General features: G+C 37.1%; 1 protein-coding gene across 1 annotated transcript in view; it reads left to right on the top strand.

Moving 5' to 3' along the window:
- Nucleotides 1-15,945, top strand: part of klhl4 (kelch-like family member 4) — a 37,301-nt gene that overhangs the window by 11,960 nt on the left and 9,396 nt on the right. Inside the window, exons 2-5 of the mRNA XM_014992152.2 lie at nucleotides 8,349-8,516; nucleotides 10,643-10,779; nucleotides 11,511-11,707; nucleotides 14,899-15,111. Of these exons, the coding sequence (XP_014847638.1) occupies nucleotides 8,349-8,516; nucleotides 10,643-10,779; nucleotides 11,511-11,707; nucleotides 14,899-15,111 (715 nt within the window). The remainder of the gene's footprint in view (nucleotides 1-8,348; nucleotides 8,517-10,642; nucleotides 10,780-11,510; nucleotides 11,708-14,898; nucleotides 15,112-15,945) is intronic.

Genomic DNA, 15,945 nt, shown 5'->3' with positions numbered 1-15,945 from the left:
GATTGGTCCTTAAGCTCTGCTGATTCGCCGTGTGCCTTTGTTCCGTGCACCTGGTGATGAAATGAACAATGATGGTAAACCTGTCCCTTTGTTTTAGACAGAGCTCAGTGTGTATTGCCAAACGCGTAGTCTGATGTTCTACAGTGAAAAATGTGTCAGTGTGGATTGAGTGAATGCCACAGGCAGTGGATGGTTGGGCTCCCTGAACTGAGCATGAATTATTCCGAGTTAAGATACGGCTTTAGAATCAACTCCACATTCTTCTCTTCATGTCGGCATAATTGGCAGATGTTCATGTTTTGGAGTCCCTGTGTGTGAAAAGGGCATGCATAAAAGATGTGCCTCACAGTGAAAATGCGTAGCTCTCCGACTCCCAGGAACCTTGAGTTCGTGTTGGCCGGCGTATTTTGACAATTATACTGAATTATTGAAACATTTCTGTTCTATTGGATCATAAAATCCATCCTTGGGCTATGTGTTCACTACAACACTGATATTAATTTATGTATTAAACAGTGCTAGGCTTTTAACAATCAAACAACACCAAATTGTTTTATTTCTCACATAAAACTAGGCAGTTTGGAAATTAGAGTGATTTAAAAGGTCATGCTTTTAAAATGCAAGGTTTTTGTAACATGTATTGAACATCCTGTACAATACATCTTAAAAACAAATATATTAGGACAGTAAAGGGGACAACTTGGTTGCACAAATAAACACCAAAACATCAGTTATAGTATTCTGAACATACAATAATTGTGGTAGAATTTATTTCAGATTATTTCTGATTGAATCCATTCAAAGACTAGAGTTTGAAGAGAGGTTACAAAATATTAAAAGCATTTCTTTGAACAAAGGTATCAGTCAGGAAAGTTGCCTAAGGTTTTTTTTTTCTCTTCCAGTGTTGAGCCAAAACATTCAAGTGTCTGAGAACTAAAGATGAAAAGTCATTTTACTTTTCAATATCACAGAGTGTCCAAATGTGTGTACACAGATCAATAAAGGAATGACTTCATCTGAAGAATCTTAACCTTTTGTGCTGACCCAGACAGAGTACGAAGCTAAATCTGATGTGAGTAGGACCGTGCCCAAGAAATGTTTTCACAATTTCAGAAATTGTTGGAAAATATTGACATCAAAAATGTGGAAGCCAGAGAGATTCCTTTAATAAATACTGATTGCTGAAATTAAATAAAAACGATTCAACGAAGCAATTGTCTTTAAATTCCCTCCCCCATTCTTATATCACAAAATAAGCTGAAAAAGTGTTTAAAACTCATAGTTTAAAACTCATAGTTTCCATATTATCTAATTTTATTACATCACGAAAATCTAGCATTTTAGCAGGGATGTATAAGGATTTGAAAGCTGCTGTATACGTTTGGACCATTCAGAATGTAAAGTAATAAAAAAAAGTTTTCCAATATCAGCTCATCTATAGCTGTATGTTGCATCAAGCTACTTTTAAATGCTGATCACGCCTCATGGAAACACAGCCGCTCAGTAACTGTAGCTTTGGTATAAACTCTCTCCATGTTGAGATGTATAACGCAAAGCCAAATTAGACCAGTGACTGTGTGACACATCATGGCTCACGCATTCATCTGTAACTAAGCAGATGTGGATGGCACTGAGATATGTACATTTATTTACCTCACCAGCTGGGTGGCCCTAATACGTCTCACATCATAAATCCCTGACACGTAATTTGTCACAGTCTCTCAGGCTGAAACTAGAGAATGCTTCTGTTGCTTGTCAGAAAAAAACAAAAGTTCAGCTGTAGTTTGAAAATGTGTCAGTCATTTCTGGGTGTATGTGTGTGTGTGTGTGTGTGTGTGTGTATGTGCGCCTCTCCATAATTAGCTTCATTCATGAAGTTGCTATAAATAGACCGTCCCATTAATGTGATTTTTAAAATCAAACTCGTTTCCTGCTTGTACATTTAATATTTCAAATTACTCTCAAGTTGAATTAGCTGATAAAAAACAAGGAAGATTCCCCTTCCAAGGGGGAATGCATTTAAAGATTCAGCTTTAAATGCAGAATATAGCTTAATGATGAATTAAGAATATGTTAACTAACCAAAATAACTGCATGGTAAAAACTGTCATATGTTTACCTGGTACATGATGTATTTGGGGTTTAAATGGACATCATGTCAGTGCTTTGCAAAAATTTCCCCTTTTCACATATTGTCACATTATAACCAGATATTGTAGAGATTTAATTAAAAATTTCTTTGATGCAAATACAAATTGGTTCATTATTCATATATGGATTAAAATAAAAACTTGGAGCATAGTAGCCACACCTCCTGAATCAATGCTAATAGTTAAAGAACTATTAATAACAATTAAGGTTTCTTGGTGAATGTGTCTACCACTTGTGGACATCCAGAGACTAAATTATTTATTCTTTGTTATTTAAGAAAAATCTCAAGTCTGTGAACAACACTTTTCAAATTGTATCTGGCCCACAAGATAATTTCCTATGTTCACCATTATTACAGTGCTCACCAGTGATGCCACATATGTTTTAATATTAAGTTAAACTTTAAGCTTTATGATGTTTGATGATCATTGCTGTCCTACTGAAAGGTGAAGCTCCTCCTCAGACCCAAGTCTTTTGTGGCCTCTAACAGCTTCTACCTCTAGCGCTACCCTGTATTTACCTCCATCTATATTTCTATCAAATTTGACCAGCTTTTCTGTCCTTGGTGAAGAAAAGCTTCTCTGCAGCATCATGATACCACCACCATGGTTCACCAGTGGGAATGATGCGCTCAAGATAAACGTAGATATGGATATAATAACAGGGAGACCTTGTTTCTTTCTTTAAACAATGGCTATCTTCTTGTCAATCTATAAAATTTCAGACTCTCTGGTGTCCTGATAAAACATTTGTCCCACCCTGGCTGTGGATCTCTGCAGCTCCTTCAGAATGATCTCATGCCTCTTGGCTTCTTCTCTGAATAATGTGGATAACCATGTCTTGGGGGTTTTTCAGATGTGCTGTATGCTTTCATTTTAGGTGATGAATTGAACAGTGCTCTCGGAGATGCTCAAAGTGTGGAATATTGTATAACCTAACTAACTCTGCTTCAAACCTCTCCACAACATTATTCCTGTTCTGCTTGTTGTGATCCTTGGTCTTGCTGATGCTTATTACTCACTATCTAGTACCTAAAAACCTCTAAAGACTTCACTGAACACCTGGATTCAAACTGAGATTACATTACAGACAAGTGGACTCTTTGAACATATTAGATGACTTCTGAAGGCACTTGGCTGCACTGGATATTATTTAGGAGTATCAGATTAAAGGGGCCTCATACCACACTTATAAACAGTATATGTAAGTCCATTTAAGCAACATTATTAAATTCTGCTCATAAACTGAAATGGGGTTCAAATCATTTCTGTGCTTTTTTTGTCCACCTCGTCCTTTTGTGTCCCTACCTGTATACGTATACTTGTTATATCTGCACGACTCTCATCCAAATAACCTCTTTGCAATGTTTGACAGAGAATATATGACCAAAGTTAACCTGAGTGGAATAGAAACCCTGACCTCTTGCACATAAACAGTAACAGAGGCTTGACTCAGCGTGTTGTTAGTTTGAATGATATCTCAATTCCCACTCCACCGCCTTGGAAAAAGAAATACTACCACCTCTCCCCCTGTCAACAACAGTAATTGGGGTGTTTGTCGAATTATCACAGTGCCACAAAATTCACGTGTAACAGATCCGGTAGACAGAACAAGATGCTATAAGTTGTACATATCACTTTAGCTATTCTAATCTTAAATGGCATCTACATAGGTGATGTTTTTTTTTTTTTTTTTTCTCAAATAAGCGTACAGGACTCGGATAACAAGGTCCTTAAAGCTAAAGATGAAGAGACACATGAAAACTGTCTTTGTCTCTCTGAAACAAAGCTTTAAAGTGTGTTGAATGGAAATACAACCACATTAATGCTGGACACATCCATCAGACATATTCTGTTCAAATATGGATGAGTCAATTTCTCCTCGAAGTGAAACTAATTCTAGGAAAGTAATCCGTGGCTCTGTTTTCTATTAATTTATTAGTAGAGGCCATGGCTTTATTTAAGCAGTGTCCCACGGCACATTAGAAATGAAATCAGGAGGCTGGGATGAGGATGTAAAACACATCATGAAAGAATGGAATAAAAATGTGGCTCCATCTTCAATAGAGATGAAAAGATACTTTAACAAAAAAATCACTTGGTTCATAATGGTGATTAGAAATGAGAGAATAAGCTAAATATGATTCAAACACATTTGTGACCCCAAACCATAAAAATGAAAATGTTAAATATAATGACTTAACAAATATATTAATTAAATGTTTGTGTCAGGTTGATCTAATACATGATCATAAAATTAGAACTTACTAAAAGCTAATAAAAGATAGTAATTTGATCTCATTTTGATTATTAATACATAATCAAACCAAATCATGACATCAACAGTTTCCTTTGAACTCGAAAAGCTTGCTTTTTAAAGTTTTAAGGAGACTGATGCAACTCTGCACAATAGTGCCCCTCGCTAAATTTCTTTGACAGAGAAAAATGTTTTAGCCTTTCAGTTCTCTTAGGTTTATTTAAATGTATTTGTCTTGTCTTGTTTTATTTTGCTCCTCCTCATTAATGATGATATTTTACATTGATCCTAATATTGATTAATTTAGTCTTAATATTAGCATTCAAATAATAAAAAAAGCTTCCTGTAATATATTCATATTTGGTACAATCTGTAAGTACAACTTGAGCTATAACACTGCATATTAAAATGTTTATGCACTAACTTTGACAGTCTAATGGTGATGAGAGACTCATTCTCTATGCAAGTTAACCTGCCAGCAGCAAAGAGCTTTCTGCTAAGATCTGCACATTTTCCCTTTGCACAACGCCTCCAAACCCCCAGCGCACACGTTCACGAGTCTTTCTGTCTTTGTGAAGATCCTCATTGACATAATGCATCCTCTAGCTGCAGACCCCTTGTGTAAAATACGTTGCAGTCTTTCTCTGAATTCGGTTGCTGCCGGTTGCAGTTTTGGTCAGGGCTACTGTTGAAGATCTGCAAGGTCATAGACAGACAGACAGACAGACAGACAGACAGACAGACAAGCGTTACACAAACAATTTCAGAAGAATCTGGAATTAGAACATCTAGAATTTTTTTGAACGACATAGCTCTATACCTGCTCACTTTCAGATCACTGAAAGTAGAAAGCATGTTGGAGCATGTTTGAAGATTACTGCCCAAACATTTGGACAAGCTAATGAAATGTTGGGAGAATATAATATTATCAGACCAAGCTGAGGTTTAACTCTCTGGATATCGTTGCATGCACCATGTTTAGAAGAATAATGCATTGCACATCAAACAAGCAGTGCAGTTTGGAGATGGGAACATCGTGGTGTGGCCTGTCAGTCAGCTCATGGCTCTGCCGACCTTCATATGATTGATGGAAGGATGACTGAGATATGTACAAGAAGGGTATTTTAAGAAAGACAGTGATCCCAAATGCAAATAACCAAAATCACTTCAATTCCATTGAAATCTAAGAAAAGGAAGACAGGAGGACCCCAGAGCCTTCCAGGTTTGAAGACATTTTTTGTGGAAGATTTGGTCAAAATCACACCTGAGCAGTGCAAGTTACTAGTTTCTTCTTACAGAACATGTCTTGAGGATTTTATTACCAAAACAAAATTTTATGCTAAGTACTTATTACCTGTGCCAAACTACGTAATTATCCATAACTTTATTGCTAGGATGTTTTATTTTGGGCACTGATCGACTTCTGGTGTAACTTTCAAGTTAATTAGTCAATTAGAAATATATTTACTGAGAAAAATGTTGATGTCTTTTGGCGTATATAAAGATATACAGAGAGAACATTTTAAACATCATGAGCATTCATCTGATCTACTCCCCAGATCAAGTTGCTGTAGTCAGTGAGTTTGTCTCTCAACACAAAGCCCAATGGCAGAAGAATGATTGTCAAAGAACAGAGGCTGAAAGATTTCATGAAAGACACAGATTTGGCGCATGATGCAAGAAGTTCTTTAGGAATTTTTGGATTCTAAACCCAGCTGAAGCTGCTTAGTGGGCTTCAGGGAAAAATGGCTGCTATAATCCATTTTGAAAGATACACTTCCCATTTGGGCCTGCCAGGCAAGACGTTCCCTAGAAAGATGGAACTGATGCTGCTTGGAAAAAGACTGAGATTTTCAGCAACAGCAATCTGCTACTGCAATCTTGGCATTGCAAATGGACATATTATGTCCTTAAAGATATAAAACATTAATGCACCAATGTGTTATTATTCCTGAACCTTGGATTTGTTTGAATCTTGTGGTAGAATTAGCACATGGTGATTTTGTAAAACAGTCTTGAAAGAGGTTTCTCACCTTGAAAAAGTGTAAAGTACCGCAAATTATCATCCTCACTTGCACAGCCTGAGATAAGCAGTGTCATTTCTGCTGCAGTGACTAACATTATGGTGAGAAACCTCTAAAAGGTGTGAAGACCAAATGGCAGGTTTTCAGGTGACATATGCTGTTTGGCATAAAATCTTCTCAGAGATAATGTGCAATAGTAAAAAAAAAAAAAAAAAAAAAAAATCTAAGTCTTCTATTTTGGCTTAGTTTTTTTAGACCAATTTATTTATTCTTTTGTGCTTATATATAGCCAGTTAACTTTTTTATGGGCTCTCACATTTTTGGGGAATTGCTGAGTAATACGGTCATGTGCTTGAGCCGCACTGTCCCAAAAGCAGTTACTTTATTGCAAGGCGTTTTGGAGTTTTAGTGCCTTAATAAAATTGGGCTATACCTCTGATGAGCAGCCCACTACTAGGAGCACAATATACACCTCGGCGCAAATTTACGGCTCCCCTGAACGTGGTACCAAAGCAATTAGTGTCGGAGAGATTGGTAGGCATGAAAAAGCCCTACAGCATGCCTCGGAGCCAATAGAAAAGCAATGGATCTGTTTTATGGCCCAATTGCTTATTCAGTCTTGTTTGGTGTTCCTTTGCAAGACTCTAGAGTCAGTGGGGAATACACAGACAGGGCAATAAATTACTTTTGGATTTAGCATAAAGTCACCCAATAAAGATTAGACTATAGGATACTGCAATGACTGCAGAACAACATTAACCATTCCCAGAGGAACCATATCATTGCTTTTGGTAAAGAAAAAAAAACAAAAAAATGTTGAATGTTTGGAGCCAAACTTTAAGACAGCATGTTAAACGGGACATCAATAGGAGCCCTAACCCACTCCATCTCTTCTGCGGTATAAATCTCTATGTGTGCCAATACATTATGCTGCCACGCATTACAGTTTGGATTTGCAGTTTGCTTCTATTGACAAATCTGTAATTTAACCAGTTAAAGCAGCTTTCATATCAGTGCATGAGAGGAGATAAATATGGGCACAAAGTGTTGCTTCAACCAGCAAAAATGTACTATTTTCTTTTGCACTATCAGTCTTCGCACAGCAAAAAGTCCATGAGGTGATGGGAATTTCTTCTGGAGAGACAGCTCGGTTGTTTATGTATCCTAGCAAACAACCTGAAATGTCAATGAACAGACTTTCTCTGTGAAGGACACCAGAGTGACGGGGTTGCATTATTTTCCACGAGTGTGAGGGATTACGTGGATGCCTGTAAAACAGCGTGTAATCTAGCAGCCTGTTGGGACTGGGGCACTCAGCCTCGCTACAATGTTGCAAGAGACAGACTGGTTCGCTTGTTAAGTCCCTGTTTTCTATGGAAGACACACACTCACACAAACATGCTGCAGATACACACGGGAGCAGCAAATAGGAGTTTACATTCTGTCTGGATCCTGGTGCAAAGATAGGGGAGCTTTCTTGTCTCATTGGACGACGCACTTAGCTATCTCCTCATGTACAGAGTTTATACATAAGAGTTTTAGTTTCAGCTTAGCACAGCACGGAAGATAGATTTGTCCTGCAGGGAAAAGGATTCAGGGGTGTCGTGTGCCAAACTAAGCTTCTCTTTTTGCTTATCTTTATGTGTACAGCCACTGGCTTCTTGTTTATTCTCAGACGGGATAAATAATTCATCTAATTAATTGCTCTGAATTAAAATTTCCAAACTGTTTTGTCTTTATTCTCACATGCCTCTCTAGACTGATCATAAGAGTTTGCTATTATATTTTATTTCATTCATGTAGTGCTTTTAAATTCAGCAGACGTAATGTCATCTTTTTAGTTTCTCACTACATGTGATGTCAGATCATAATCCGGAAGTCCGGGGTAATGAATCTCTTGTATCTTGTTTTCCACAGGTTGGTTCTGAGCAATTTGTCCAGAATGAACACCAACTCCTCCGATGAATTTTTCCAGGCCACAAATCATGCAGAGCAGACGTTCCGTAAAATGGAGACCTACCTCCAGCACAAGCAGCTGTGTGACGTGCTGCTGATAGCAGGGGATCACAAGATACCGGCTCATAGGTTGGTGTTTGTGCTTCTGCCTGCTTTCATTTCATTAATTAGTCCTGCATCTGCTATAGATTAGAGGTGAAGCTGCCACTCTCTGTGAGGTTCATTAAACTAGTGAGGGATGTGTTAAAGCTTTGGCCTGTCTCTTAGTTTGCAACACACTTGGATAATTCCAAAGAGTAATTGGATGATGTTTGAAATGCAATGCATGCATAACTGTACAACTGTACTGATCAAAGATTTGGCCTATTTCTGATTTACTGCTCTCACCAATACCAATTTTTTTCCAATTCCAATTTCTCTTAAGAAGCAAAATGCTGCTAAAAACTATTATGTAAGCTTGTTTTGTACCAAAGCTTTTTTTTTTTGAAAGTGACCAACACTGAAAAATAAAATGAAATGGCGATGGTGTGAAATAACAAGCACCCATAAAGGTCTTTCTCTCTGATGGAGTCGCCTAAATGAACAGCCAAACAGCATTTGTGCTTCCTCTGACTTTATTTTAAACCATTGACAGACAATAAAAATAGGATCTTCCCTCAGTAACAACGGGCATACTGACAAGTGTTGATTAGTACAACTTAGAATGTTACGTTAAGGAAAGGAAAAATATCAGAAATTTGGGTTAGTGGTCAAGCTCACGATTAATCAATTCCTGTCAGCCTTTGTCTTTTTGGTGCATCCTTGAATAACCAACATGAAAACTTCTTGCTTACTGGCTTGTTTCTACATTTATGCTGCTGTGATCTAAGTACACCCTCTGCCAATTCTTATTACGGCTGATGCAAAGAAAAGTTGCGCTCCACTGCACAGAGGTGTCCACTTGGTCCTAATAGCCTGGTAGTCGTTGTAGTAACTGAAGTGAACAGATCACATGATGTACTCTGAATGACAACAGGCTCTTTCTGATCAGATTAGTCTATATGCCAATTCGTATTTTGTTTCCTCACCCAAACTGAAAAAAAGATTTTCTTGTATGCTAACTGTTTTCAGCACCTGCTCATCTTTATTTGTGTTTAATGTGAAGATACAATTTAGGAATCAAAACATTGTTGCCAGAGGTTATAGTTTTATTAATATGCCATCTGATCTTTCCGACTATTAAAATGAGGACAGTGCTTCACACAAGTGCTTTTTCACATTTTGTCACATTAGAACCACAAACTAATGTTATTAATGTTAAATAGTGCATAATTTTCTAATTGAATTAAAGGGATACATGTTGTTCAATATTGTAAAATGTGTGCCACTGATTTGCACAGAGCACCCATAAGTCAATCATTTGTACAACCACATTCACTACAATTATATCTGGAAGTCGTTTTGGGGTATGTGGCAGTAAAAAAACCACACATCCAGCGATGAAGATAATCTGTGAAAAGTGTTTTTCAAGGTTTTACCTCAGATTCTGGATTTAGGTCTGAACTTTGACTTTCTTTCTTTCTTTCTTTTTGGCTGTTCTAACATTTTTATATATTTATAATTATTTTACATATATAATTAATTTTATATATTTATCATGAAATGAATGATGCTGCAGCCTTATGTGCTACCTTTGGTCTCACCTGACCAGAGCACACATGTTTGCTGTGTCCCTTTCACAGGCAACTACAAACACTTTTTTCTCAATAATAACTGCCAATCCTGTCAGGAGGAGCAGGTTTAAAATACGGATGATGGATCATTTTTCTTACACTTCACAATTATGTTCTTTTTTATAGTCATACTTTGCATAAAATTCAGTAGACTGAAGTTTAGGGTGTAAGGTGAAAAATACTATTGTGAGGCACTATATCTGCCTGCAGAAATAAGGATGGCTGTTGGGATTGTGTGATGTAATCATTCACCGACTAAGTAGACTTATATAGTAGAAGGGAATTTCTTAGTGACCTTGAAAGGCATAAAACCACTCAAGCAGCATCAGCACAGCGGGAAACATCGGACAGTAGCTAGATGATATACAGTAATTACTTTAACAGAACATGATCAGATAAACTCTAAAGATTTGCTTTTATATAAAGTGCAGAGCTACACTTAAAGACACACTCTTTACATTTTACCCCGTCCACGTTTCCCAGCAGACACGCAAACCTATGAAGAAAACCCAGCTAAATGCATTTTCTCCCCCCTCATGGCAGGCTCGTCTTAAGTGCAGTTTCGGACTACTTTGCTGCTATGTTTACCAGCGATGTGAGAGAGGCAAAGCAAGAGGAGATAAAGATGGAGGGAGTGGATCCTGAGGCCCTCAGATCACTGGTACATTTTGCCTACACTGGTGAGTGCCTATAAAGGAATTCACTGACTTTTATATGATTTTATGAGCCCTCTGTAATCCTGCATGATTAAAATGTATCAATAAGGTAATTCAACAATTGGCTTGCAGTGAGAATAACTACAACATAAGATCGTTTTTATTTTATTTTGACAGACAAATGGGCTCTAATAAATCTTCTGCAATGTGCAGGAAATACATTTTCTTAACATCACTTTGCTAAGAAATAACTTGACAAACAATGTCTACATAACCTGAAGTGGGTGTGTTTTGCTTCTAAGCATTCATTCACATAGACATTTATAATCCTATAGATTTTTCTATGACTCCACAAACGAAGGAGCATATTTAAGGTGTTGCCTTTAAATACACAGATGTGCCTCCATTAAGTGTGGGCGAAAACTTAGAAAGGCATGGCATCATTCATTGTCTAAATTGTTTTAGACTGAATTTATGCAAACTCTTTAACTAAAATAGTAATAATAATTTCATTCCTTCTCTTAATTATGGCCTTCAGGCAAGTATAAATGATTTTTGGTAATCTTAATTTGTCTTAGAAAATATTGTATCTTTTTCATTTATTGTGTCCAAATATCTGTTTCAACTGTACATTCACTGTGGCAAGGTAGCGTACCCATTCCTTTAGCACAAACTGCTTTCATCAGTATTCTTATTTATCATGGAAATATTCTGCCACGAAATATGATGTTGATGCCTATGCCATGACATTACAGGCGTCCTTGAGCTGAAAGAGGAGACCATTGAAAGCTTACTGGCGGCAGCATGCCTCCTCCAGCTTTCACAAGTCATCCAGGTCTGCTGCAGCTTCCTCATGAAGCAGCTTCATCCGTCCAACTGCCTTGGGATACGATCCTTTGCAGACGCCCAAGGCTGTGTCGACCTGCTGAACGTGGCTCACAACTACACCATGGTAGGATGGTAAACAGAGCTACATCGCAATTATGTGGTGAACTGAATTATTCATTTTGCAGTAAGGGTCTTTACTGCAGGGATGCACATGGTCAGATAAAGCAATAAAAACTATAAACCGATGTTTAATGTGGTAAATAAACCAAACCAAGATGGGTTTCTTTTTCTAACATTAACTCTGAAGACTACCACTGCAATTAAATTTCCTTTTTTATGTATTCAAAATATACTCTAGTGATTTTTCAATGCATTTCTGAATTTGTTGTCCTTATTTATTTTTTCTTTCACATAAAAATCCATTCTGTGTACAAAGTTTATGATGCAAATGGATTTGTTTATAGATGAGCTAATTTAAATATTTTCTGTAACAGAATCAAGCACTGGTACCTTGGTTATTTACATCTCATAATTTAAGCGGCTGGTATTTGGACGAGGGAATATAATAGAAACGGAATAATTTCACGCTTTAACTTTATGTAATTGAGTTGTATGCTGTCAGAGCTGCACCGCCATGTGAGCCATTTCCATCTACTTCTGCAAGGAATATTTGCACTGGATTAAGATTCAGTCACATATCCGTTTTTTTTTTTCCAGCCATGGAGAAATGACAGAATGATGCAGGCGTTATCTCCTAAAGGACATCTGCTCGCTCGGTTTACATAGCCTCCGTCTGAGTCCAGGAGGTTAATCTAATCATCAAACTGCACAAGAGGTCCAGCTTCCTGTTCAATGACTTCTGTAATGAGAAGGGAGAGCTGTGGACTTCCTGGTTACACCATCCGCTGCATTCGGAGTGGACTGAGTTGTGTTTTGATAAGCTCGGTTTCCCTGTTTGAGCAAAAACAGCCAAGCCTCTAACTTCCTTCCTTTATGAAACTCTTTTATATTTTATGGTAGAAAACATGCAGATATATAGATACATTTTTAATCATTAGTCAGTTTTTTAGAGCTTAACGCTTGTCACTTTTGCTTATCTCTTCAGATTGAAATCATATTTTTAATTCCTTGCAAAAGTATTATCACATTCTGTCATGTTCAAACCCCAATCTTCAGTTTTCTTTAATTGAAAGTTTGTAACAGACCAACAGAAAGTATAGATCTGACGTGAGAGAAAGCTCAACACGTTTCTTTTTGGTATGTAACATGAATATTCAGTCCCCTAATGCCTTTTAATAAATTGCAATCAATTGACTTCAAAAGTAACCTAAGCAGATCACATTTGTTTGTGTTTTATTGTCACTATATATACAGCTGATCTATAGGACTCAGATGTTTTTTTTCCCAAGAACATTGATGAACAAAAGCATAATGAGGTCTGAAACAGGTCTGGTGAAACACTGATGAGAGGTTTATTCCAGGGTTATGTTATAAAACAGTATCCCAGACAGAGTGCAATGCAAAGACATGCTTTCCCACCTGAACTGAAAGGCCAAGCAACAAGAGTCTTAAAGCGTGTTTCCTCTAAGGAAACTTTTTCCAGGAAACATGGCTTTCTGGAGCTATTATTACACCGTTGCATTTTAACTGCAGTTGCCAGTGTTAAAATTAATGACCAAGTTAGAAATTATTTTCTAAAAAATTCCCTGGTAGGGTTAGTATTTTTCCACAAGATTGCTAAGACTTTCAAAATGGTACTTTTTCATATCTGTTTAAAATAGTCTGAAGCTCATACTTCACTTATGCTCTCTTAACTTTAACTTTAGAAACATCTGTTAACAGCTGTCTATGCCAACAAGAAGGAATACATTCTATTTTCAGAGTAACATTATGGTACTTAAGACCATTTAGAAACAAAGGCATACATAAAAACAACTACACCCCTGTGGATCATTTACAGATTCTTAAGAAACCACGTGTTGTTGTTGTTGCTACAAGTCAGAGTGTGTGGTTAATGTTCCTTTGGAAGCACACCCAACCTCTATTTATTAAATACTTCTATAAATATGTTTAATATTTACCCTTTTAATCACTGCTTTCATTTGCTCTATAACAAAAACACCTTGATAGAACATATTGATTTTTGTAGTTTTAATACAACAAAATGTAAATAAATAAATAAATAAATCAAGATCCTATTACTTTTACAAGGTTCTGTAGTGTGAATGTTCTCCCTAAATAATTAAAGGAACTCCTTCCTCCCATTACACTATTACTGTTTAGTCGTACGAGAGGCATAAACTCTTTCTCCCTGCTGATCTTGTTTCCCAGGAAGATAACAAGAGGAGCAATTAAGGACACAGCATCTTAAATCACCTAACAGCAAACTTGATTTAGCTTCCAGTTTTATATTCACCTGTGTTAAACACGCAAGCAGGAATAACCGATCTAAAGCGGCATCAAAGGCTTGGCTGAACTTTCTTCCTCGGCTTTACCACCACAGATCAATACATGCTCCTCATTTCATTAAGCCTCTCTGTGCAAAGCCTCTAAAACCTGCTCTCATAATGATTGGATCAAGTAACTGTAATTTGTTGCAAGTTGATGATCAATAGCTTGGTTGTTCTTTTTAATTTACGGGCATTCACTCTAAAGTGAGCACGAAGTGGCTGCAGCAACTTGGTAATTAATGTTCAGCTGGTTTGTTTGAAGAATAAACAAGGCATGCTTGCAGCCAAACACTGTTCAGCATGTCTTTCAAGTGCTTGAATCTTGGATGTGGGTATGGATCCACAGAGACAAGAAAGCCTTTTCTACAGTATATCGTCTCTAATGGAAATGCCCACAGACAAAGACCTTGAAGACGTAGCCATGCAGTGCTGTCATATTGGCTGGGCCTCTGGCCAAGAGATGGAAAATTAATCTCAAGAAAGGAAAATAGAAGACAAATCCTGGAATGCTTGGAACTCGATACGGGGAACGGCAGTCATTTGTATGTTTCTCATAAAAGGCTTTTAGAGGCTTTTAGCTATTATTTGTAACTTGTTATTTAAATAAAAAAAATATATAAAATTACATTCAGTAAAAGTATGATTATAGTTTCAGTTATACCACACAGAAACTAGAGTAGAAATATCACTATCTACCTTTGTTCATTTGTCTTCACCTCTCTGTCCTTGTCATACTTGATCGCCATAGCCGGTAAAATGCCACTCTGACACACACTCGCACAGGCACACACTCTCTGCAGCGAGCGTACTCTCCTCCTAATAACTGATGATTATCTGTCTCCTCTGTGTCTCCTCTCTGTTCCAGGAGCACTTCCTGGAGGTCATTCAGAACCAGGAGTTCCTGCTGCTTCCCACGGCCGAGATTGTTAAACTGCTCTCCAGCGATGACATCAACGTTCCAGATGAAGAAACAATTTTTCAGGCTTTGATGATGTGGGTGAGATTTGATGTCCAGCATCGACAGCAGGACCTCGGGGTGCTGCTCGCTTACATCCGCCTTCCTCTTCTTCCTCCACAGGTGAGAGAACTGAGAAAGCCCATTATTAGGGGATAGTAAGTTTTTATGTTCCGCCAGTTGACTTTGAAAGTTAGGACTGAAAGTGTGTTTTTTCATGTAGCCCAGTGCATTTAGCTCTTCATAGAATATTGATTTGGATTACAATTTTGATGTAATGTTATTTATTAATTTTGTTGTCTAAAGTGCTTATTTTGCAGAATTTTTCTTCTTTTCTGTTGTTTTGTTCTTCATAGAGCATATTGCATAATGAGACAATTGGTTACTTTGTTTCTCGTGTGTCGCCTTTGATGTATTTAATCCACTGCAAGATGAACTTTTTTTTTTTGTTTTTTTTTTTCCAATTTCATCTTTATGCCTATAACTGGCCTCTGCCTATACTTACATTTTTAATTCCTTGTGTGTCTACATACTCACAATACAATTGTAATAAAAATATGATACATTTTTTATTACAATTACAAAATTAGAGATGTAGTCATTTTAATTTAATTTCAAACATGTTACATATTTTCTTATTAACCACCTAAAAAAACCATGCAAGACGATTTCCATGGTTTGCCAATAATATCTACATGTAAAGTGTGTCATTGTTTAAATATTTCTACTCCATCTTAAGCTAATAATTTTCGAGCTATATGTCTTTCACTATACAATATCTGATGTGTAGCTATGTATTTTTACAAAAAGATAATTTGCCAATGTCTCATTTCTGCTGAGCAGTAAGACACAGGTCGGTGAGATTTGGTACTCTGCTCTGTTTCTATTGTAAAAGTGGCTCGTGTAATCGACCCCTACTGCACCAGTCCTGGGCCCAAGTCAGTTGTAGGTCTATGG

Source organism: Poecilia mexicana, unplaced genomic scaffold (genome assembly GCF_051168715.1).
Source record: "Poecilia mexicana isolate PSO_F unplaced genomic scaffold, ASM5116871v1 scaffold_10, whole genome shotgun sequence".
NCBI classification, from domain to species: domain Eukaryota; kingdom Metazoa; phylum Chordata; class Actinopteri; order Cyprinodontiformes; family Poeciliidae; genus Poecilia; species Poecilia mexicana.
The sequence above is the reverse complement of the archived record's forward strand: the minus strand, read 5'-3'. Positions and strand labels throughout refer to the sequence as shown.